The 15,834-nt window shown below is 55.9% G+C and overlaps 2 protein-coding genes across 2 annotated transcripts; both read right to left on the bottom strand.

Moving 5' to 3' along the window:
- Positions 1-1,879: 1,879 nt before the first annotated feature.
- On the bottom strand, positions 1,880-3,265 carry FOXS1 (forkhead box S1). Its single transcript, XM_007193306.3, has one exon. It carries the CDS (start codon positions 3,130-3,132, stop codon positions 2,140-2,142), a length of 993 nt encoding a protein of 330 aa, XP_007193368.2. The 5' UTR covers positions 3,133-3,265; the 3' UTR covers positions 1,880-2,139.
- Positions 3,266-5,924: 2,659 nt separating this feature from the next.
- On the bottom strand, positions 5,925-15,365 carry LOC103019460 (interferon regulatory factor 4-like). The gene is made up of 8 exons (XM_057529362.1): positions 15,061-15,365; positions 9,643-9,832; positions 9,235-9,335; positions 8,334-8,445; positions 8,149-8,214; positions 7,009-7,380; positions 6,272-6,390; positions 5,925-6,035 (listed from the first exon to the last, which is right to left on the bottom strand). Exons 1-8 carry the CDS (start codon positions 15,289-15,291, stop codon positions 5,925-5,927), a joined length of 1,302 nt encoding a protein of 433 aa, XP_057385345.1. The 5' UTR covers positions 15,292-15,365.
- Positions 15,366-15,834: the final 469 nt, after the last annotated feature.

Below are 15,834 nucleotides of genomic sequence, written 5' to 3' on the forward strand. Positions count from 1 at the left end.
CCACCTCAAAGCGTGGGCAGGGGGTTGCAGCTTTCTTCCCCCCAGGCCCCCACCCCAGTTAGATGATCAACCTCATCAGGGGGTGGGCGGGGCAGGATGCAGAGGCCTGGGATCCCCGAGTCGGGTCAGCCTCCCCATCCTCCTACGAGCTCAGGACACAAGTTGGGAAGGGACTGGGGTCACCAGGTCTCCACAGGAATGCACCACAGGGAACAGTGCCCGGCAGAGTCCTCTTTCCCTGACCCAGCTGAGAAAGAACTCCCACCCCCCCGAATCTGTCCTTGTCTCCATAACTGTCTCTGCGCATCACACACACACACTCACGTACACACGGAGACGTACTGACCCACACAGGCACACACGGTGGTGCGAACCCCTCCTCACCCGTGCCCTGCACTCGCGGGCCTCCATCCCCTCCCCTTTCAGCCACGAGGCTGCCTGAATGCGACAGGACAGACCCTCTTTCCCTCCCCCCATTGCTCCATGGGTTCCAGGCTGGGGTCCGGTACACACGGTAGGGAGGGTCCGCACAGCTGGCCGGGCATTCTTCCACCCCCTTCTGGCCGCACTGAGCCCGCACCCTGCAGGTGCCCCCTCCACCCCGGCTCTGGAGTCTGTGGGAACCAGACAGTTGGGTCTGTCCAGCCGGGCTCACTTCCTCCCAGGCCCCAGGGGACCTGCTGAGGGAGGAGGGAGCCACAGAGACTGAAGCCAGCGTGGCCGCCTGCCCGAGGGGGGTGTTTTGGAGGGGACTGGGCTGCCTGCCCAACGAAGGGGGTCTCCAGCCCCCTGAGCATCACCTCATGGGACATAAGACCCTCCAGCAAAGACCAGAAAGTATCCTTGGCCCCCCTTCTGTCCCTTCTCTCCTTCAGTCCAGGTGGGGGGACTGAAGTTCCGGAAGAAAGCCATCTGCCTCAGCAAGTCTGGTGTTGGAGGGTATGCGGACAGTGAGGTTTCAGGTCCCTAAGTCTGTTCCTCTGATGGGGGCCACGACTATACCCACTTCTCCTGCTTCCACCGAAGGGGGCAGCTAGAGAAGGCCAAAGGTCAAGGCTCAGTCTCTTCTAATCTGTGCCCAGGGTAGCCACCGCCTCCCACCATGAGGGAAATGCTTTCTTAAAGAGTCACCAGGAGACCTCAGAGAGCTGGGGGCTCGGGGAGTTCTCCCAGTCACGCGGGAAATCCAGACAAGGGAAGTGTGCCTGCCTTTTGAACCTTGGGTTCCCTGTCTGTGCAAGGGGTGAGGGGTGGCTTTTTAGCCCTGGCATGCCAGGATTCAAAAAAAGCCTGCCTCCCTCTGGGGGGGTCACCCTGTGGGTCACCCTGCATCCTCACGCAAACTGCAGGTAGGGGCGGGAGGTAGAGCCACACAGACCTGGTTTTGATTTCCTCTCTGCCACTCATTTGTCATTTGGAGCCGGAGCTAGTGAGCCCCAACTTCTTTGAGCCTCAGTTCCCACCACTGTTAAATGGAGATAACATTCCGTACCACCCAGGATTTGGTGAAAGGATATATACGAGCCCAGGACAGGATCACTGCCACAAATGGTCACAGTTATTGTGGCTGCTCATAATGTGAGGCGCTGAGTCACAGAGTTTGGGGCTGGAGAATCAGCCCCTTGGTCCAGCCCAGCCTCACTCCTGCCTGGTGTCTCTCCTGGTTGCATCCCTCCTCTCTCTCTCCCACTGCCCGCTCCCCCTTCCTCGGCCTTCCTGGGAAACTCCCTGAGAAAGTCCCCAGCAGGAGAAAGCCTCATGTGGGACATTTCTATCTGGGGTCCCCCGTCCCTGCCATACCACCCCACAATCATACGCCCCCCCCCCACGGAGCCAGGTGTCCTGGCCCTCAGTCCCCAACCATCCAGCAAACTGACCCTCATCATCACACTGGCTTTATTGGCCCTGAGAGCCATAGAGTAAATCCCAAGGGGGCCCTGCTTCCCCCACCCCCAAGTCTGTCCAGAGACCCTGGGTGCTGGCTGAGTGTTCACCACTCCAGTCTTGGCTTCCTGTCCCGGCTGTTGTGGGCTTGCCAGGCCTGTGTCCTTTGAGAGCTCCCCAGATCCTAGAGTCAGGCTCAACCTGGAGGGCGTAGCTGGCAGGGGCTCTGCAGGGACTGCCTGAGGCCGGCTGGCTTCACTCAAAGAAGAACATTCCTGGCGTCCGGTATAGGCAGGAGGTCAGCCCCAATGGGTAGCCGGAGCTTCCCTGCACAGGGAAGCTGCCTGCAACCCAGGGTTCCTTGGGGTCAGCTGGCAGGGGCAGCGGGGCCCGGAGAGAGGCTGGAGGGGTGGGTGGTGCAGGGGAGGGGGCTGCTGAGGCCAAGAGGTGCTCAAGGCCAGGATCAGTCCCCATGCAGAAATTCAGCGCCTGCAGCCGGCACTGGTAGCTGCTCCCGATGGTGGCCTCAGAGGTCAAGATGGGGGCAGGGGCCTTGCTAAACCCCTCAGCCTCAGAGAAGCTGGCAGGAAAGCCAAATGCGGGGCTTGGGGAAGATGAGGTGGCCACGGGGAGCTCCCCTGGACCTGCAGGCTTGGGCGTGGGCATCTCCTTGGGCTCCGAGGGTGGCCGAGGCCTGGCATTGGTGGTGGCCGGGCACACACTGGCTGGCAAGGCCCCCACCAGACCCCCAAAGCTTAGGCCCTTGGGCTCTGGCGGCTCCAGTGGGAACGGGCATTGCATGCCAGTCGCAGCGTCGGGGGCTCCTAGGTCCTGGCTGGTGGCTCGGAGGGGTCTGCGGCGCACCTTGGCGGGGCCCTTGGCGCCCTCGGCGCCTGCCCGTCGGGTGAAGCGCCGGCGTCGGCGCAGGAAGCTGCCGTGCTCGAACATGTCATGGCAGTCGGGGTCCAGCGTCCAGTAGCTGCCCTTGCCCGGTTTGCGATCATCACGGGGCACCTTGACAAAGCACTCGTTGAGGGACAGGTTGTGGCGGATGCTATTCTGCCAGCCGGGCCGGTTGTGGCGGTAGAAGGCGAAGCGGCCCATGATGTAGCGGTAGATGCCACTGAGCGTGGCCCGCTGCCCCGGTGAGCTCTGGATGGCCATGGCAATCAGGGCGATGTAGCTGTAGGGAGGCTTGGTCGGCTCGGCCGCAGGAGCCAGGGGCCCGGGTGGGGGCTGCTGCTGCATGCTGACCGGGGTGGCCAGGCTGGCGGCTGCCGGAACCGCGGGGGCCAGGCACGGTGTCCAGGGCTGGTGTCCGGCACAGCCTGCCCAGGCTGGTTAAAAGGCCCACTGGCCCAGCCTCCCAGCCTGGAAAGGCAAAAAGGGGTGGGCCCGCCAGGCTGCCCTCCCTTCTTCCCTCGCCCCCTCCCCCAAGGCCCAAGAGGGGCGGGCAGGAGAGGCCAGGATTGGGAAGCCATGAGCAGCTGCCAGGGGTGAGGAGACGGGAGGGAAGGGACTGAGACCCTTAGCCCACATGTGCTGGCTGGTGGTGGCTGAGGAGGGACAGGATGTGAAACTGAGCGAGAGAGAGATGAAACAAAGAGAGATAGAGGCCGAGATGGAAAGAGAGAGTGAAAAGAGACAGAGAGACAGAGACAAAGAGAGGTGAGGACATAATAAGAGGGAGACAGGAACATACAGAGAAGATACAGGCAGAGACTTAAAGAGAGACAACGAGCAGAAATAGACAGAAAAAAGGGAGACAGAGAGCCAGCCCCACGCACGAGCACACAGAGTACAGAAAAAGAACCACTGAATGAGAGAAAGAAAGGAATCCACAAAGATAGAGAGGAGGAGGGAGATACACACACACACACACACATTAATGAGAGAGGAGAGAGGTAGCATCTGTGTCTGAGCTGGAGAACAGGGAGTTCCTGTAAGAAAAGCCTCAGGGGCCTCTCAAGTCCCCACCTCTGGTTCCCCCTTTCTTTTCTCTTCCTCCTCCCAGGCCTGGGGTCTACTTTCTCCTCCCCACAGTGCACAGCACTCGAGGTCACACTGTTCCCTGCCCTCCTAGCACTGGGGTCTACGAGGGGTGGGGCACCTAGGGTGGGGACGAGGGCCGGCCCAACCCGGTTTGCTGAGCCCTGGCGCCCTCTAGTGACTACTGTGGGGAGGACAGACATCTGGACAGAGCCATCCACCCTCCCAAGAGGCTCTCAACCAAGACCCTGGCTGAGCCTCCGTTTCCCATCTGTAAAATGGAACTGAAGACTCTGCAGCTGTCCGGGCTGTGGTGGGGAGGCAACGGGCTCCCTTACACTGAATCCAGTGCCCTTTGAGAGCCTGGCACAGAGTAGGGGTTTGGGCATGACGAGGACTGTCCCCCTGAACTGAGGCTCCCCGATAGCTGCAGCCTTGGGCCGAGGGTACAGCAAAGCCCAGAACAGACAGTCAAGCCTTCCGAAGGATGGGGCAGCCTCCTCCACACTCTCCCACCCACAAGTAACCAAGTCATCGGGCCCCTACTGTGCGCCACTCTCCATGCCAGGCCAGCTCCCCTCCCCTCTCGACATTTACTTCTCAGACCAACTCTGCTCCAGAGGCCTTGATAGCTTCTTTTGAGTAGATGAGGAATCTAAGGCTCAGAGAAGTTAAGTGACTTGCCTGAGGTGGCACAGCTAGTCAGTGACAAAGCTGTGATTTCAACCCAGAATTCTGTAACTCCTTAACACTACTCCTTCTGTGAGGGGCAGGGGTAGAGGACTGTCATGGGCCCCCACTGGAAAACTGGCTGTGACCCCCAAGGGAATAGGGACCATGATTTGCTCTATCCCCAGTGTCCACTATCTGCCTGGAACAGAGTAGGTGCTCAATAAACATTCATTGAATGACTTTTAAAACCAGTGATTTGACTGATTCTGTCCTTTATTGAATCATACAGGTTTCCCCCCATAAAAGTGGCTTATTAATGTGTCACTAAAAGATTTATTATGTTGCCATCTGTAAGAGAATTCCTATAAATAAAGTCAGAAATCAGAAAAGGTAAAAGGTCTGATATCTGGGGTAGAAAACAGTGACTTTACTGACAAGGCAGGGTCACTGCCTTCATGGTGGAGAGGGTTCCCTCCCAATTCTCAAGGACTCCCTACAACTTAGAGTTTGCAAAGACTGGGGGGGCTTGGGCAGGGGCTGGACTCCTGGCTCCCACTTTGGCTTCTGTCCTAGGCCTGCCTCAGTTTCTCCAAAGACAGTATCTACTGGCGGTGGTTCAGTGGTTAGCATTTAAAGCCCCAGGTTCAGGCTAAGTCCTCTGCTTTGGGACCCCCTCCCCTCACTACTCCCCACCCATCCCAAAAGAAGAGAGACTTGTGGCAGGTGAAAGGAGGGTCTGGAAACTCACAGCCCCTCAGAGGTGGGGCAATTCTGTTACTGGTTGGGCTTCAGTCTAAACTATGCGGAGGATCTTATTACTGGTAAACTCAGCCCCCTTTTTTTTTGGCCGCACCTGGGGGCTTGCGGGATCTTGATTCCCCCACGAGGAATCCCTCGAACCTGGGCCCCCAGCAGTGGAAGCACAGAGTCCTAACCACTGGACCACCAGGGAACTCCCAGTAAACTCAGCTTTAAGCAAACCTTATAATGGTTCAATTGCAGGTAAGGCCTGCTTTAGGTAAACCGCTATAGGCATGTCCGGCTCTTCACAAAAAGATGAAGTCTTGTTTCTGCCCTAATTGCTATTTCTGGAACCTCAAGGTCGAGTTTGGTTCCCAAGCCTGTCGCCCCAGGCCCAGGTGCCGGGCTGTCCGCTTACGCGCCTCCTTCCTGGGTTCCCGGGGCTCCATCTCATTGGCTGAGAGATTGAAGGCCGTGACTGGCTTCCGCTGTCTCAACCTACCTGGGCGATGAGTGAGGCGAGACCTAAAGATCCCTGGCTCAGCTGGGGCAGGGCTGGGGTGGGATATGCACCCTGTGGGGACTGCTTTAGAGGGTACGGGAGGGGGAAACAGCCGCTCAGGGCTGACTCAGCTGCGTCAGCAGGTGAGTGACGCTGTCGGGGATGCGGGGCTGGGAACGCGCCATCGAGGCACCTGGCCGTGGAGCTTCGAGTGTAGGAGGAGCTCCCGCGCGAAGATTGGCTCCACCTGCGGGGTGGGGGTGGGGGTGGGGCAATGAGCCAACCTTCCCCTTTACCCACACCCTTTGTTGGGGGGTGGGCGGGAGTGACAGCCCCTCTCCACATGCATTTTACACGCAAGGTTTTCCAGATCAGAGGGTTGTAAGGGAGGTCCGGGGCGGAGCTGGGACTGGAGGGCGCAGTGAGAGGCCGTTCGGGGAGGCTGGAGGGTGTGGTTCTCCGCTGGAGTGGGAGGTGACTCACATGGGCCATAATGAGACGCTCCTCAGGCTGGTCCGGGGGCCCCGGGTACTCCTCGCCAAAGCACAGCCGGATCTGGTACTCGGGCTCCTGGCGACCATCCTGCAGGTGGGCTCTCAGTTCTATGGACACCGAGACTGTGGGGTCTGGGCCAAGATGGGGCGTCCCACCTGGTGCCCACCTTGTGCTCACATCCTATACCCACGTCCCGTAAGCCCACATCCCCATTGTGTGCCCATGCCCTATGCCCACTTCCACTCCCCACACCTGCCTCCTGTCCCACATCTGCTCCCACTTCTAGGTTTCAAGCCCCGTGCCTCGTGCCCTATGCTCACTATCATGCCTTTATGCCCACCCCGTGCCCACTGCCACTCACCTATGCCTATCTTGTGCCCAGTGCCCCCGATGCCCACCCTATGCTTAACGCCCTATGACAACACGTGCCCAAGTCCTATGCTTATGTCCCACACCCAGTGCCCCAGCCTGCCGCGTGCCTACACCTCCCATACGCCTATGTCTAATCTGTGCCCAGCCCTCCCGATGCCCATATTCGTTCCCACTCCCGGTGCGTCTGCGTCATGTCCTTTGTTTCCATGCCCACTCCAGCCCAGCATCGTCAAGTCCATCGCCCCGCGCCCACATCTCGTGTGCCCACTCTCCTCTGTCCGCCTTCCTTTGCCGACCCCTGTGCCCGGCCACTCCGCCCCGCGCCGCCAGCGGCCCCGCTGTCGCGCTCTTACCCGCGAGGAAGCGGCGCGTGTCGAGGAGCTGGCAGGTGCGCTCTCGCTCCAGTTTGTTGGGCCGCGCGCGGTGCGGGGCGAGCGGGCCGCGCCAGTACACACGGCCCTGGCACAGGCGCTTGGCGAAGACGCCCTCGGGCGCCACCCAGAGCAGCACTCCGCGCTCCAGGTGGGGCAGCAGGCGCCGCAGTACGCGGGCGCCGGGCGGCGGCTCCGGGAAACGAACCTGCGCGACGCGCGGCGGCGGCCCCAGCAGGAGCTCGGCGGCAGCGGCGGCTGCGCGCGGACTCAGGCTGCAGCCCTCGGCCGCGCGCGCTGTGGCTTCGCGCACCAGCTCCGCGCCATAGAAGAGTCGCACGTGCAGCCAAAAATCTGCGGGAAAGGGAGGGAGCGCGCGTCTGGCGTTGGCGGCGCCGGCTCCCCCTCCCCTCACAACAGGGCAGGGAACCCAGAGGTCACCCGGCCGCCACCTCGGGAATTTTTGACACTCCCTCCCTATAAGTAATAATAATAATTCTAGTAGTAGTGGTGGTAGTAAATAATAGCAGCTTCCAGTATAAACAAACTGGTAGTTGAGCTTCAAAAGCATAGGGTCTGGGGCCATCAGTACAGTGGGGGCATGACACTGACGCCCTCCCAGCCCGAATTTCTGGGATTCTAGGAATTTCTTCCCGGCAAATATTTAAATGCCGGTAGAAATAATAATCATCATAATAATAGCAACAACAACAACAAAACAGCAGCCTCCCATATGAAGAGCTAGCAGTATGCTCAATGGTTAGGGCTGTGGGCTCTACAGCCAGGCCCTTGGGTTCTAATCTCTCACTGCCCCTTAGGAGCTGTGATCTGATAGTAACTTTCCCGGGGTTACTAACTGTGTGACCTTGGGCAGGGTTCTTAACCTCTGTGTCTGGTTTCTGCATCTGTAAAATGGGGAGAATGGCAGTATCTATCTCACAGGGCTGTGGGGAGACTTAGAAGGATGCCTGGTATAAGCTAAGCCCTCAACAAATGTTAGCTGTTGTTATCTGGAGTCTGGGCTGGGTGCTTTGGGTGGGAGACAGAGGCTATTCGGCACCAACCCTAGGTCCTTCCCAGTTCTGCACAGGGGTCAGAGGAGAGGGCCTTCAGATTCCTTACTGGGGTTGCTGAAGTCCTCAGAAGGCGAGGGGCCCCAGGGGTGAGCAGGATCCTGAGCCTGGTACCCTGGAGAAGGAGGGGAAGCAGTAAGGCATCGCCTCACCCTGGGTCCCTCGACCCCTAGATCAAGGTCCTGGAAGAGGCCGGGGAGGAGGCAGGGGCGGGTGAGGAGACCAAGTCCTTACTGTGGTCAGCCAAAGGGCCTGGGGGCAGGGCAGCTGGTGGCAGGGAGTCCTGCTGGGCCAGCCTGGGGGGCTGCTCCTTGTCCTTATCCTCTGTGACTAATCTGGAGCCAACCTGAGCATCGGGAGAAAGGGTCGTGAGGGTGGAAGAGGAGACCTGTGGGCCACAGGAGCTTCCAGACAGTCTAAACTGGGGCAGAGGGAGGTCTGGGCAGACTGAAAGCCAGCCGGGCTTGATAGGGACTTTGAGGTTTACCCCGTAGAGTTAAAGAGAGAGTTGATGGGGTTTTTGGAGGTGAAGCTCATTGTGACAGGGAGAGAAAAGTGCTAGGAGTGAATGAGGAGATGGGGTGATAGAGCAATGGAATGGGGGCACTTGGGACAGTGGAATGAACCAGGCTAATGGGGAGATGGGAACAGAGGAATGAACCGCAGATGAAGGGGGAGAGGTGATGGGGTGGAGTAAGAGTGATACAGACAGTGACGGAGATAGAGATGATAGGGGTGATGGCAACAATGAGAGCTAGAGGTGATGCAGGTGAAGGGAATACAGTGATGGAAGTGGATCTGATGGGATGAGTGGGGACAGAGTGATTGACCCCATGATGACAGGGAAGAGGGGCTGAAATGGGAGAAAATAGGGCTGACGCAGACAGAGTGATGGAGGTGAAGATGGTGGAGACGATGGGACAGAAATGATGGAGTCGAGGAGAATAGAATGGAGGAGATGAAAATGATGGCAGAGATGGAGTAGAGGCAGGAAGTAGAGCTGATGGATGGGAACAGTGATGGGCAGGAGCTGATGGAGAGGATGAGATGAATGCGCTGGAGATTATAGAGGGGGCGGTATGGGTGCCAGGTGACTGGGCTCGCAAGGCTGTAGGGGCTGGAAGGACGCACTGACCTGCTCTTCTGTCTTGCAGGCCGGCTCTGTCACTTCTCCAGGGGGCAGCTGCTGGCTATGAAGAATGGCCTCCTCTTTACAGGGAGCACAAGCCCTGGTAACTGGATGAAGCAAGAAATAGTCTGTGGTTTACTGGGCCCCAAGGGGAACCCCCTCAACCTTGTCTGAGGTGATCCCAGACCAGAGTAACCCAGCTCACTGCATGATCTCAGGCAAGGCCCACCTCTCTCTGGGCTCAGTTTCCTCCTTTTCGAATGGGGAGATAAACTGTAAGGTCCTTCTACGTTTACCAGCCCATGAGTTTAAGCTCAATAAGCCCACCATTTCCCATTTTACAGATGGGCAATGTGAGGTCCTTATTGCCCAGAGAGCCATCCTCAGCTGCTACCTCCAGGGACAGGATGGTACCTGGGCTGTGGGCACCGTCAGACAGGAGCCGGTAGACCTTGTAGGGGTTGGAGATGTCCAGCTGGCTGCGCGAGCGCACCTCACAGAAGTCAGTGCTCTTGTTGAGGGCACAGCGGAGCCGTGTCTTCCAGGTGGAGGGGTCCTCCTTGTCAACGCCCTCTAGGTGCTTGCCCTTGTATATGGCCCAGGCCTGGGGATGAGCAGGGGCATTGGGGGAGGAATAGCGTGGGAGATGGGGATGGTGCCATGAAAAGGGATGAGGGCTGCCTTGCCTCCCACCCTTCTCTCTCTCTCCCTCTGTCCCTCGGCCCCTCCCTCCTTCCTTCTCTTCCTCCCTCCTTCCATCCAGCACATATTCCTTGAGCTCCTGCTCTGTGCCAGGCCCAAGTTAAGGACTAAATGGGGAACAACAAGACATACATGGTCCCTGTTCTCAAGGAACTCAAGTCTAATGGTAGAAGGCAGCCGCAAATAGCTGAAAGGAAATAACTGTATTCCAAATTACGGATTGTGATAAATAAAAAAAATAATACGATGGGATATATAAAATGCTGGCAGTGACTTGCTATCTGGAGAGCCATAAAACTAAATCCTTACCTATTGCCACAAACAAAGTGGACTCCAGATGATTAAAAAACCAAAAGTAAGAGGTAAGACTATAAACTTAATAGGAAATAATGTAGAAAATCTTCTAGGGACAGGGACTGCTTCTTAACCAAAATTTTAAAGGCATGAACCATAAGGCAAAAAAATTGCAATGTCTGAAATCAGCAAGGGGCTAAGATCTAGAATATACAGGAACTTCTGCAAATCAATAAGAAACAGAAAGCATCCCCTAAAGAAAAATTCTTATCAAAGGACAAGAATGGGTGGTTTACAGAAGAGGAAACCAGAAGCCCATGAGCATAGGAGAAGGTACTGAAACTCATTAGTGCCAGAGAAATGCAAATAAAAGTATGAGATATCACCTGTAAGCTTACAAAATTTAGCCAGTTGGATAAGCCAGTAATTGGTTGGGATGTGGACACTGTTGGTGGGCATGGAATGGGAGCAGAGTTTCTGGAGGGCAATCAGGCATGCCTAGTCCAATTAAGTATAAGCATACCCTGTGAGCAGAAATTCCAGTTCCAAAGGAATTCTCGCATAGGCTCACGAGGGGACCAGGGCAAGCAGATCCACTGCAGCGTTATTTGTGGTCTGGAAAGCAAACTTGTGTCCATCCCTGGGAAAGTAGGTGGGGGAGTGCGTGTAATAGATGCCCACTATAGAGTCTATGCAGCATCTAGAAACAAATCAGATGGACAGAGAACAAGAATAGATCTTCAGAGCATGACCTTGAGTGAAATAAAAGTAAGACACAGAATGAGATCTATGACACAATTATGATGTATATAAGGTAAGAATACACACGAAACAGCAATGCCCACTTTGCAAGAAAACATACAAACCAAAGATACTCATTAAACACATTAGAATGACTGTTGTGGTAGAAGGACTAAATAAATAAGTAAATAATATGAGCGGCTGCTTTAGAGAGGGTGATCAGAAAAGGCCTCTTGGGGCTTCCCTGGTGGCGCAGTGGTTAAGAATCCGCCTGCCAATGCAGGGGACACGGGTTCGTGCCGCGGTCCGGGAAGATCCCACATGCCGCGGAGCGGCTAGGCCTGTGAGCCACAACTACTGAGCCTGCGCGTCTGGAGCCTGCGCTCCGCAATGAGAGAGGCCGCGACAGTGAGAGGCCCGCGCACCGCGATGAAGAGTGGCCCCCGCTCTCCGCAACTGGAGAAAGCCCTCACACAGAAACGAGGACCCAACGCAGCCAAAAATAAATAAATAAATAAATAAATTTATTAAAAAAAAAATAAAAGAAAAGGCCTCTTGGAGGAAGTGGCATTTGGGCTGAAGCCTGATTGAAAAGAAGGATGGAGTAGGACAAAGAGCTGGGGGAAGGCTGTACTAGGTAGAAGGAACAGCAAGCGCAGAGGTCCTGGGGTGGGAGAGATTCAAGGAAGGCCAGTGAGGCTGGAGCACAGTAGTCAAAGGGGAGGACAGTAGGAGATGTCTTGTTCGCATTGCTCACTTTCAGGGATCGGGGGCGGGGGATTTAACTGATAAATCACACTCAGTCATTGCTCTCGGAGATCCCAGGCTTAGTGGGACACCAGACTGAAAAGCCACAGTTCCTTTGTTGGTGTCTCTTGCCAGTGGTGAGACCTTTAAGGCTTGATTTTGTTGTCTGTAAACTGTGCCAGTAATACCTAACCTCACCTGGTCGTGGCGAGTGTAAGATGAACGGTCTATGTAATGTGCTTAGCACAGCACCTGGCACACAGTGCTTATTTATTGCAGTACTTACTCATTACGTTAAGGATGCTCTAACTCAAAGGTAACCTGGGCTCAAGGCACAGGGTGTTATCGCCATGATGAGAGAGGGATCTTTGGGGACACTGCTGTGCCCCTAAGCATTTAAAGTGGTGCCTGGCACACAGGAGATGCTCACTAAATATCTGTTGAATGAATCAAATTGGGCCTCGAAGGATAAATAGGAAGTTGCCAGGTCGGGTGACGTTCCCGGCAGGGGGAACAGCTTCAGCAAAGGCACGGAAGCGCATGATGCACGCTGGGGACGGTGAGCAGCCTGGAGTGACTGGAGCTGATGTGTGCATCTGAGGGTATGTGTACTGTTGATTCTTGTTATTCATGGTAGTTGTGTTCTATAAAATTTACACAACCTCTGAGTTAGCAAACACTGAACCATCACTCCTAAGGGAAATACAAGGCTAGGTTCCTGCGAGCCTCTGGTCACCCCATTTTCATCAACTGGTCAATACCTAACCTTGTTCTATGAGTGTTTCTGTTGAAGGACACCTTATTTAATATAAACTGTTCATTCATTAACAGTGAACTCATGGCCAACAACACTGTAACTCACGTCTGCAAGAAACTTACGGACGTCACAGCCTTCCTGTGCTCAGGAATACTGACAGCGCTTCAACACTGTGCAAGCTTGGGGGTCATTTTAAACAGTGAAATCACCAACAAAAAGCACAAAAATACTCAAAACGTGGACTAAATATTGTCTGCGAAAGGACACCTGTTTACAGTAGAAGAGCTGAAACTAGAGTTGTCACCTTGCTCAACCTCAGCTGGGAACATGCATGTGGGTGACAATTTTTTTTTTGCCATCCTGTGCATGTCTGTGAATGGCTGCAAAAGTGCCTTGAATATCGCTTTTGAGATTGCATATAATTTTAGCGAGTAAGAGGATTTGTAAATATGGAATCTGTGAATAATGAGGATCAACTGTATGTGGTGGGGGGAGGGGAAGAGGAATTAAGGAAGAAGACAGATTGAAGCTGGATCATGAATGTCCTCGAAGGCCAAGCTTTATCCCGTGGACTTTGAGGCATCAGGAGGGCCTGAAGCCAAGGAGTCACATGTGTGTGTCAGTGGTGGGTTGAGGGATGGGTCAAAGCAGCTCCAAAGAGGGACAGGGAGGGCCAGTCTCCAGAATCTCCCACTTCTGAACAGCACGTAGCCTTAAGGAGCAGGCCAGGTAACCACCTGTTCAACACTTACTGAACCAGTCCTCTGTGGGCCAGGCACTGTGCTCAAGGTCACCACCCACGGGCAGCTGGAAGAGGCAGACTCATACAAGGCACTTATAATTCATAGAGAAAGCTGTTCAATGGAGGAAGCAGAAGGAATCAGGGATGACTTGGGAGAAGCACTGAGAGCTTCATAAATGCATTAAGCAAATGAAGGCATCAGGGAAGGCTTGTCTTTAGTAAGAGATGTTTAAGCTGAGCATGATGGGAGTTGGCCAGTGAAGGTGAAGAAGAGAGGGTGTTCCAGGCAGGGGGAACAGAATGTACAAAGGTCTCACGGTGAGAGAGACAGGAAGCATTTGGAGACTGAAAGAACTGTCTGGCTGGGTCTAAAGTTGGGGAAGGAGTGGAGAGAGATGGACAGAGGCCAGGGAGGAGCAGTTCATGCAGGGCTTTGAGGTCCTGGTAAGGAGTTGGGACTTTATCACAAGAGTAATGGGGAGCCATGGAAGGATTCTGAGTAGGGGAGTGCCAAGGCAAGATTTACATTTAGAAATATCCCTCTGGAGGACTGAGGGGAGAGCTGAGGGATGGGAAAGCAGGGCATTCAGTTATCCTGGTGAGAGATGGTGGGAATGGGTCCACGTAGATGGATGAAAGAGCAGTTCTGCAGTAAGAGCCAAAGGCCTTGGAAATGGATTAGAATGAGATTGCAGGAGAAGGAAGCGGCCAGGGTTCAGGTGCCTAGCTCTGGGGTCTCGGTGGCGATCAGTGCCATCTTCCATTTTGGGAAATACAGACGTTTGTAGGAGGGAGCTGATGAGTGTGGTATTAAGGAGGTGCTGAGTTTGAGAGGTCTGGGCTGTCAGACCAGCAGGCTTGGGGCTTGGATGGGAGGCTGGGAACCGTTGGGCTCCACACTGGGGCTGTGGAAGGGGAGAGTGGGACGTGAGGAGGGAGGTCCAGGAGAGAGTGCTGAGAGCCCCAAAAGAGGAGAAGAAGGGATGGAGGCTCAGAAGCAGGGGCCAGAAGGTAGGAGGAAAAGAGGTCAGGGTTGAAGTGGGGAGGGGACACAGATTCTGGAAACCAAGTGAGACTGTTTCAAGGAGGAGGGAGGGTCCACTAGACACAAACCCACCCAGGGGTCCAAGAAGATGACAGTGATGGCATCCTTGGATTTGGCAATTAGAGACATTAGCAAGAGGGAGAGAAACCACACTGTGGGGGGGAGGAAGAGCTGGGGCGGGGTATGAGTGAGGGAGCTGATGTCCAGAAGACCCTTTCTAGGTGCTTCACCCTGTGAAAGGAGAGGGGAGGCCAGAGAAACAGGAGCTGGAGACGGCTGTGGTGTTTGGGATGGTGGCGGTGGCCTGGGATGCGGTTGGTTGCTTATTGCTCATGGGAGAGATTCCAGAGTTTCAATCTTGGTGGGAAAGAGCCAGTTTGGTGGAAGTTAATGGTGTCCAAGGAAAGGGAGGGCATCCCTGGAGGAGGTCCCTGAGAAGGGCTGGTGTTGGAAGGCACAGAAAATGTCCTGAAGCTGCTGGGGTTAACAGTTTAGGGGTGGGAAGTGGAGGGAATTTCCATCGGTGGCGGTGGCATCTAATTTCCTCATGGAGAGGGAGGAGAGGTCCCCTGAGGGGTGGGGATGGTGCAGGTTATGCAGCCCTTGTCTGATTCTCTTTTAAGAGGGTGTGGGAGGGTCTCCCATGTATAGAGAACACTACCCTCAACCTAGAGACAACTGAGGTTAAGGGCTGAACCTGTGGCCCGAGGTTACAGCGTGTCGGGTCGGTTCCGGACTCTGCGACCGTGTGCGCGCAGAGCCCTCCCGGGCCGGGCCGGCGACCCCCGGCCCCCGCCCCCTTACCCTGAAGAGCGCCGCGTCCTGCTGCGCCTGGTAGCCCTGCTTGGCTGCGTGCTTCCAGGGGATGCGGAAGAGGGTCTTGCCCGCGTCCTCCCAGCGCAGCCCGGCGTAGCGCCCGCTCTCGATCTGCGCCACCAGCCAGTCGCGGAGGCGCAGGGGACCCCCGGCCCCCGCCATGAGTCGCCTGCTGTCGGGGACCCTCCCTTCGTCCCTCCGCCATGGGTCGCCGGCCATCGGGGACGCAGTGCTCCGGGGACCAGGTCTGGGGAGCGCGGCGGCCGGACCCCGGCGCGACAGGGGATCGCGGGGGCCACCTGGACGGCGCGTGGAGGCGGCGAAAGCGAAAGTCTGGGTGGGAGGTTTCACTTTCCTTTCTGCTCCCCAGAGGCCCTGTCGCCCCTCCCCGTGTCGCCTGGCCTGGAGGGCGTCGGTCCTCACGTAGGGGGCAGCTAGAGGCACCACCAAGACCCACTGAAGGGTACGGGGTGAGGTAGCCCGGTTTCTGCTCATCCCTGGAGGGGGGCCCCCTAAGGGCGCTCAGAGGCGTCCCTTGCACCATCCCTGCACCTGTTTTCTGCTCTTCCCAGCCTACCGGAAACTTAGTCTCTTTCCAGGACCTGGACTGTAGAGGTGGGAAAAGCATAGTGCTTCTCAGACTAACTCCCAGTAGAATTGGGAGGCAGAGACTGGTTTAAAATGCATACTCCTAGCCTCCATCCCAGACCTGAAGAATCAGATTTTCTGGGTAAGAAGTCCAGGAACGTGCATTTTAAACAA

This window comes from Balaenoptera acutorostrata, chromosome 15 (genome assembly GCF_949987535.1).
Source record: "Balaenoptera acutorostrata chromosome 15, mBalAcu1.1, whole genome shotgun sequence".
Lineage (NCBI taxonomy): Eukaryota > Metazoa > Chordata > Mammalia > Artiodactyla > Balaenopteridae > Balaenoptera > Balaenoptera acutorostrata.

What these genes read in the sequence shown, in the direction of transcription:
- FOXS1 (XM_007193306.3), bottom strand. Translation starts at nt 3,132, where the DNA reads ATGCAGCAGCAGCCCCCACCCGGGCCCCTGGCTCCTGCGGCCGAGCCG.
- LOC103019460 (XM_057529362.1), bottom strand. Translation starts at nt 15,291, where the DNA reads ATGGCCGGCGACCCATGGCGGAGGGACGAAGGGAGGGTCCCCGACAGC. An exon ending in TGAGGACTTCAGCAACCCCA is followed by an intron (nt 7,381 to 8,148) that starts GTAAGGAATCTG and finishes CCTTTCCCGCAG; the next exon opens with ATTTTTGGCTGCACGTGCGA. An exon ending in CACGCGCCGCTTCCTCGCGG is followed by an intron (nt 6,391 to 7,008) that starts GTAAGAGCGCGA and finishes CGGTGTCCATAG; the next exon opens with AACTGAGAGCCCACCTGCAG.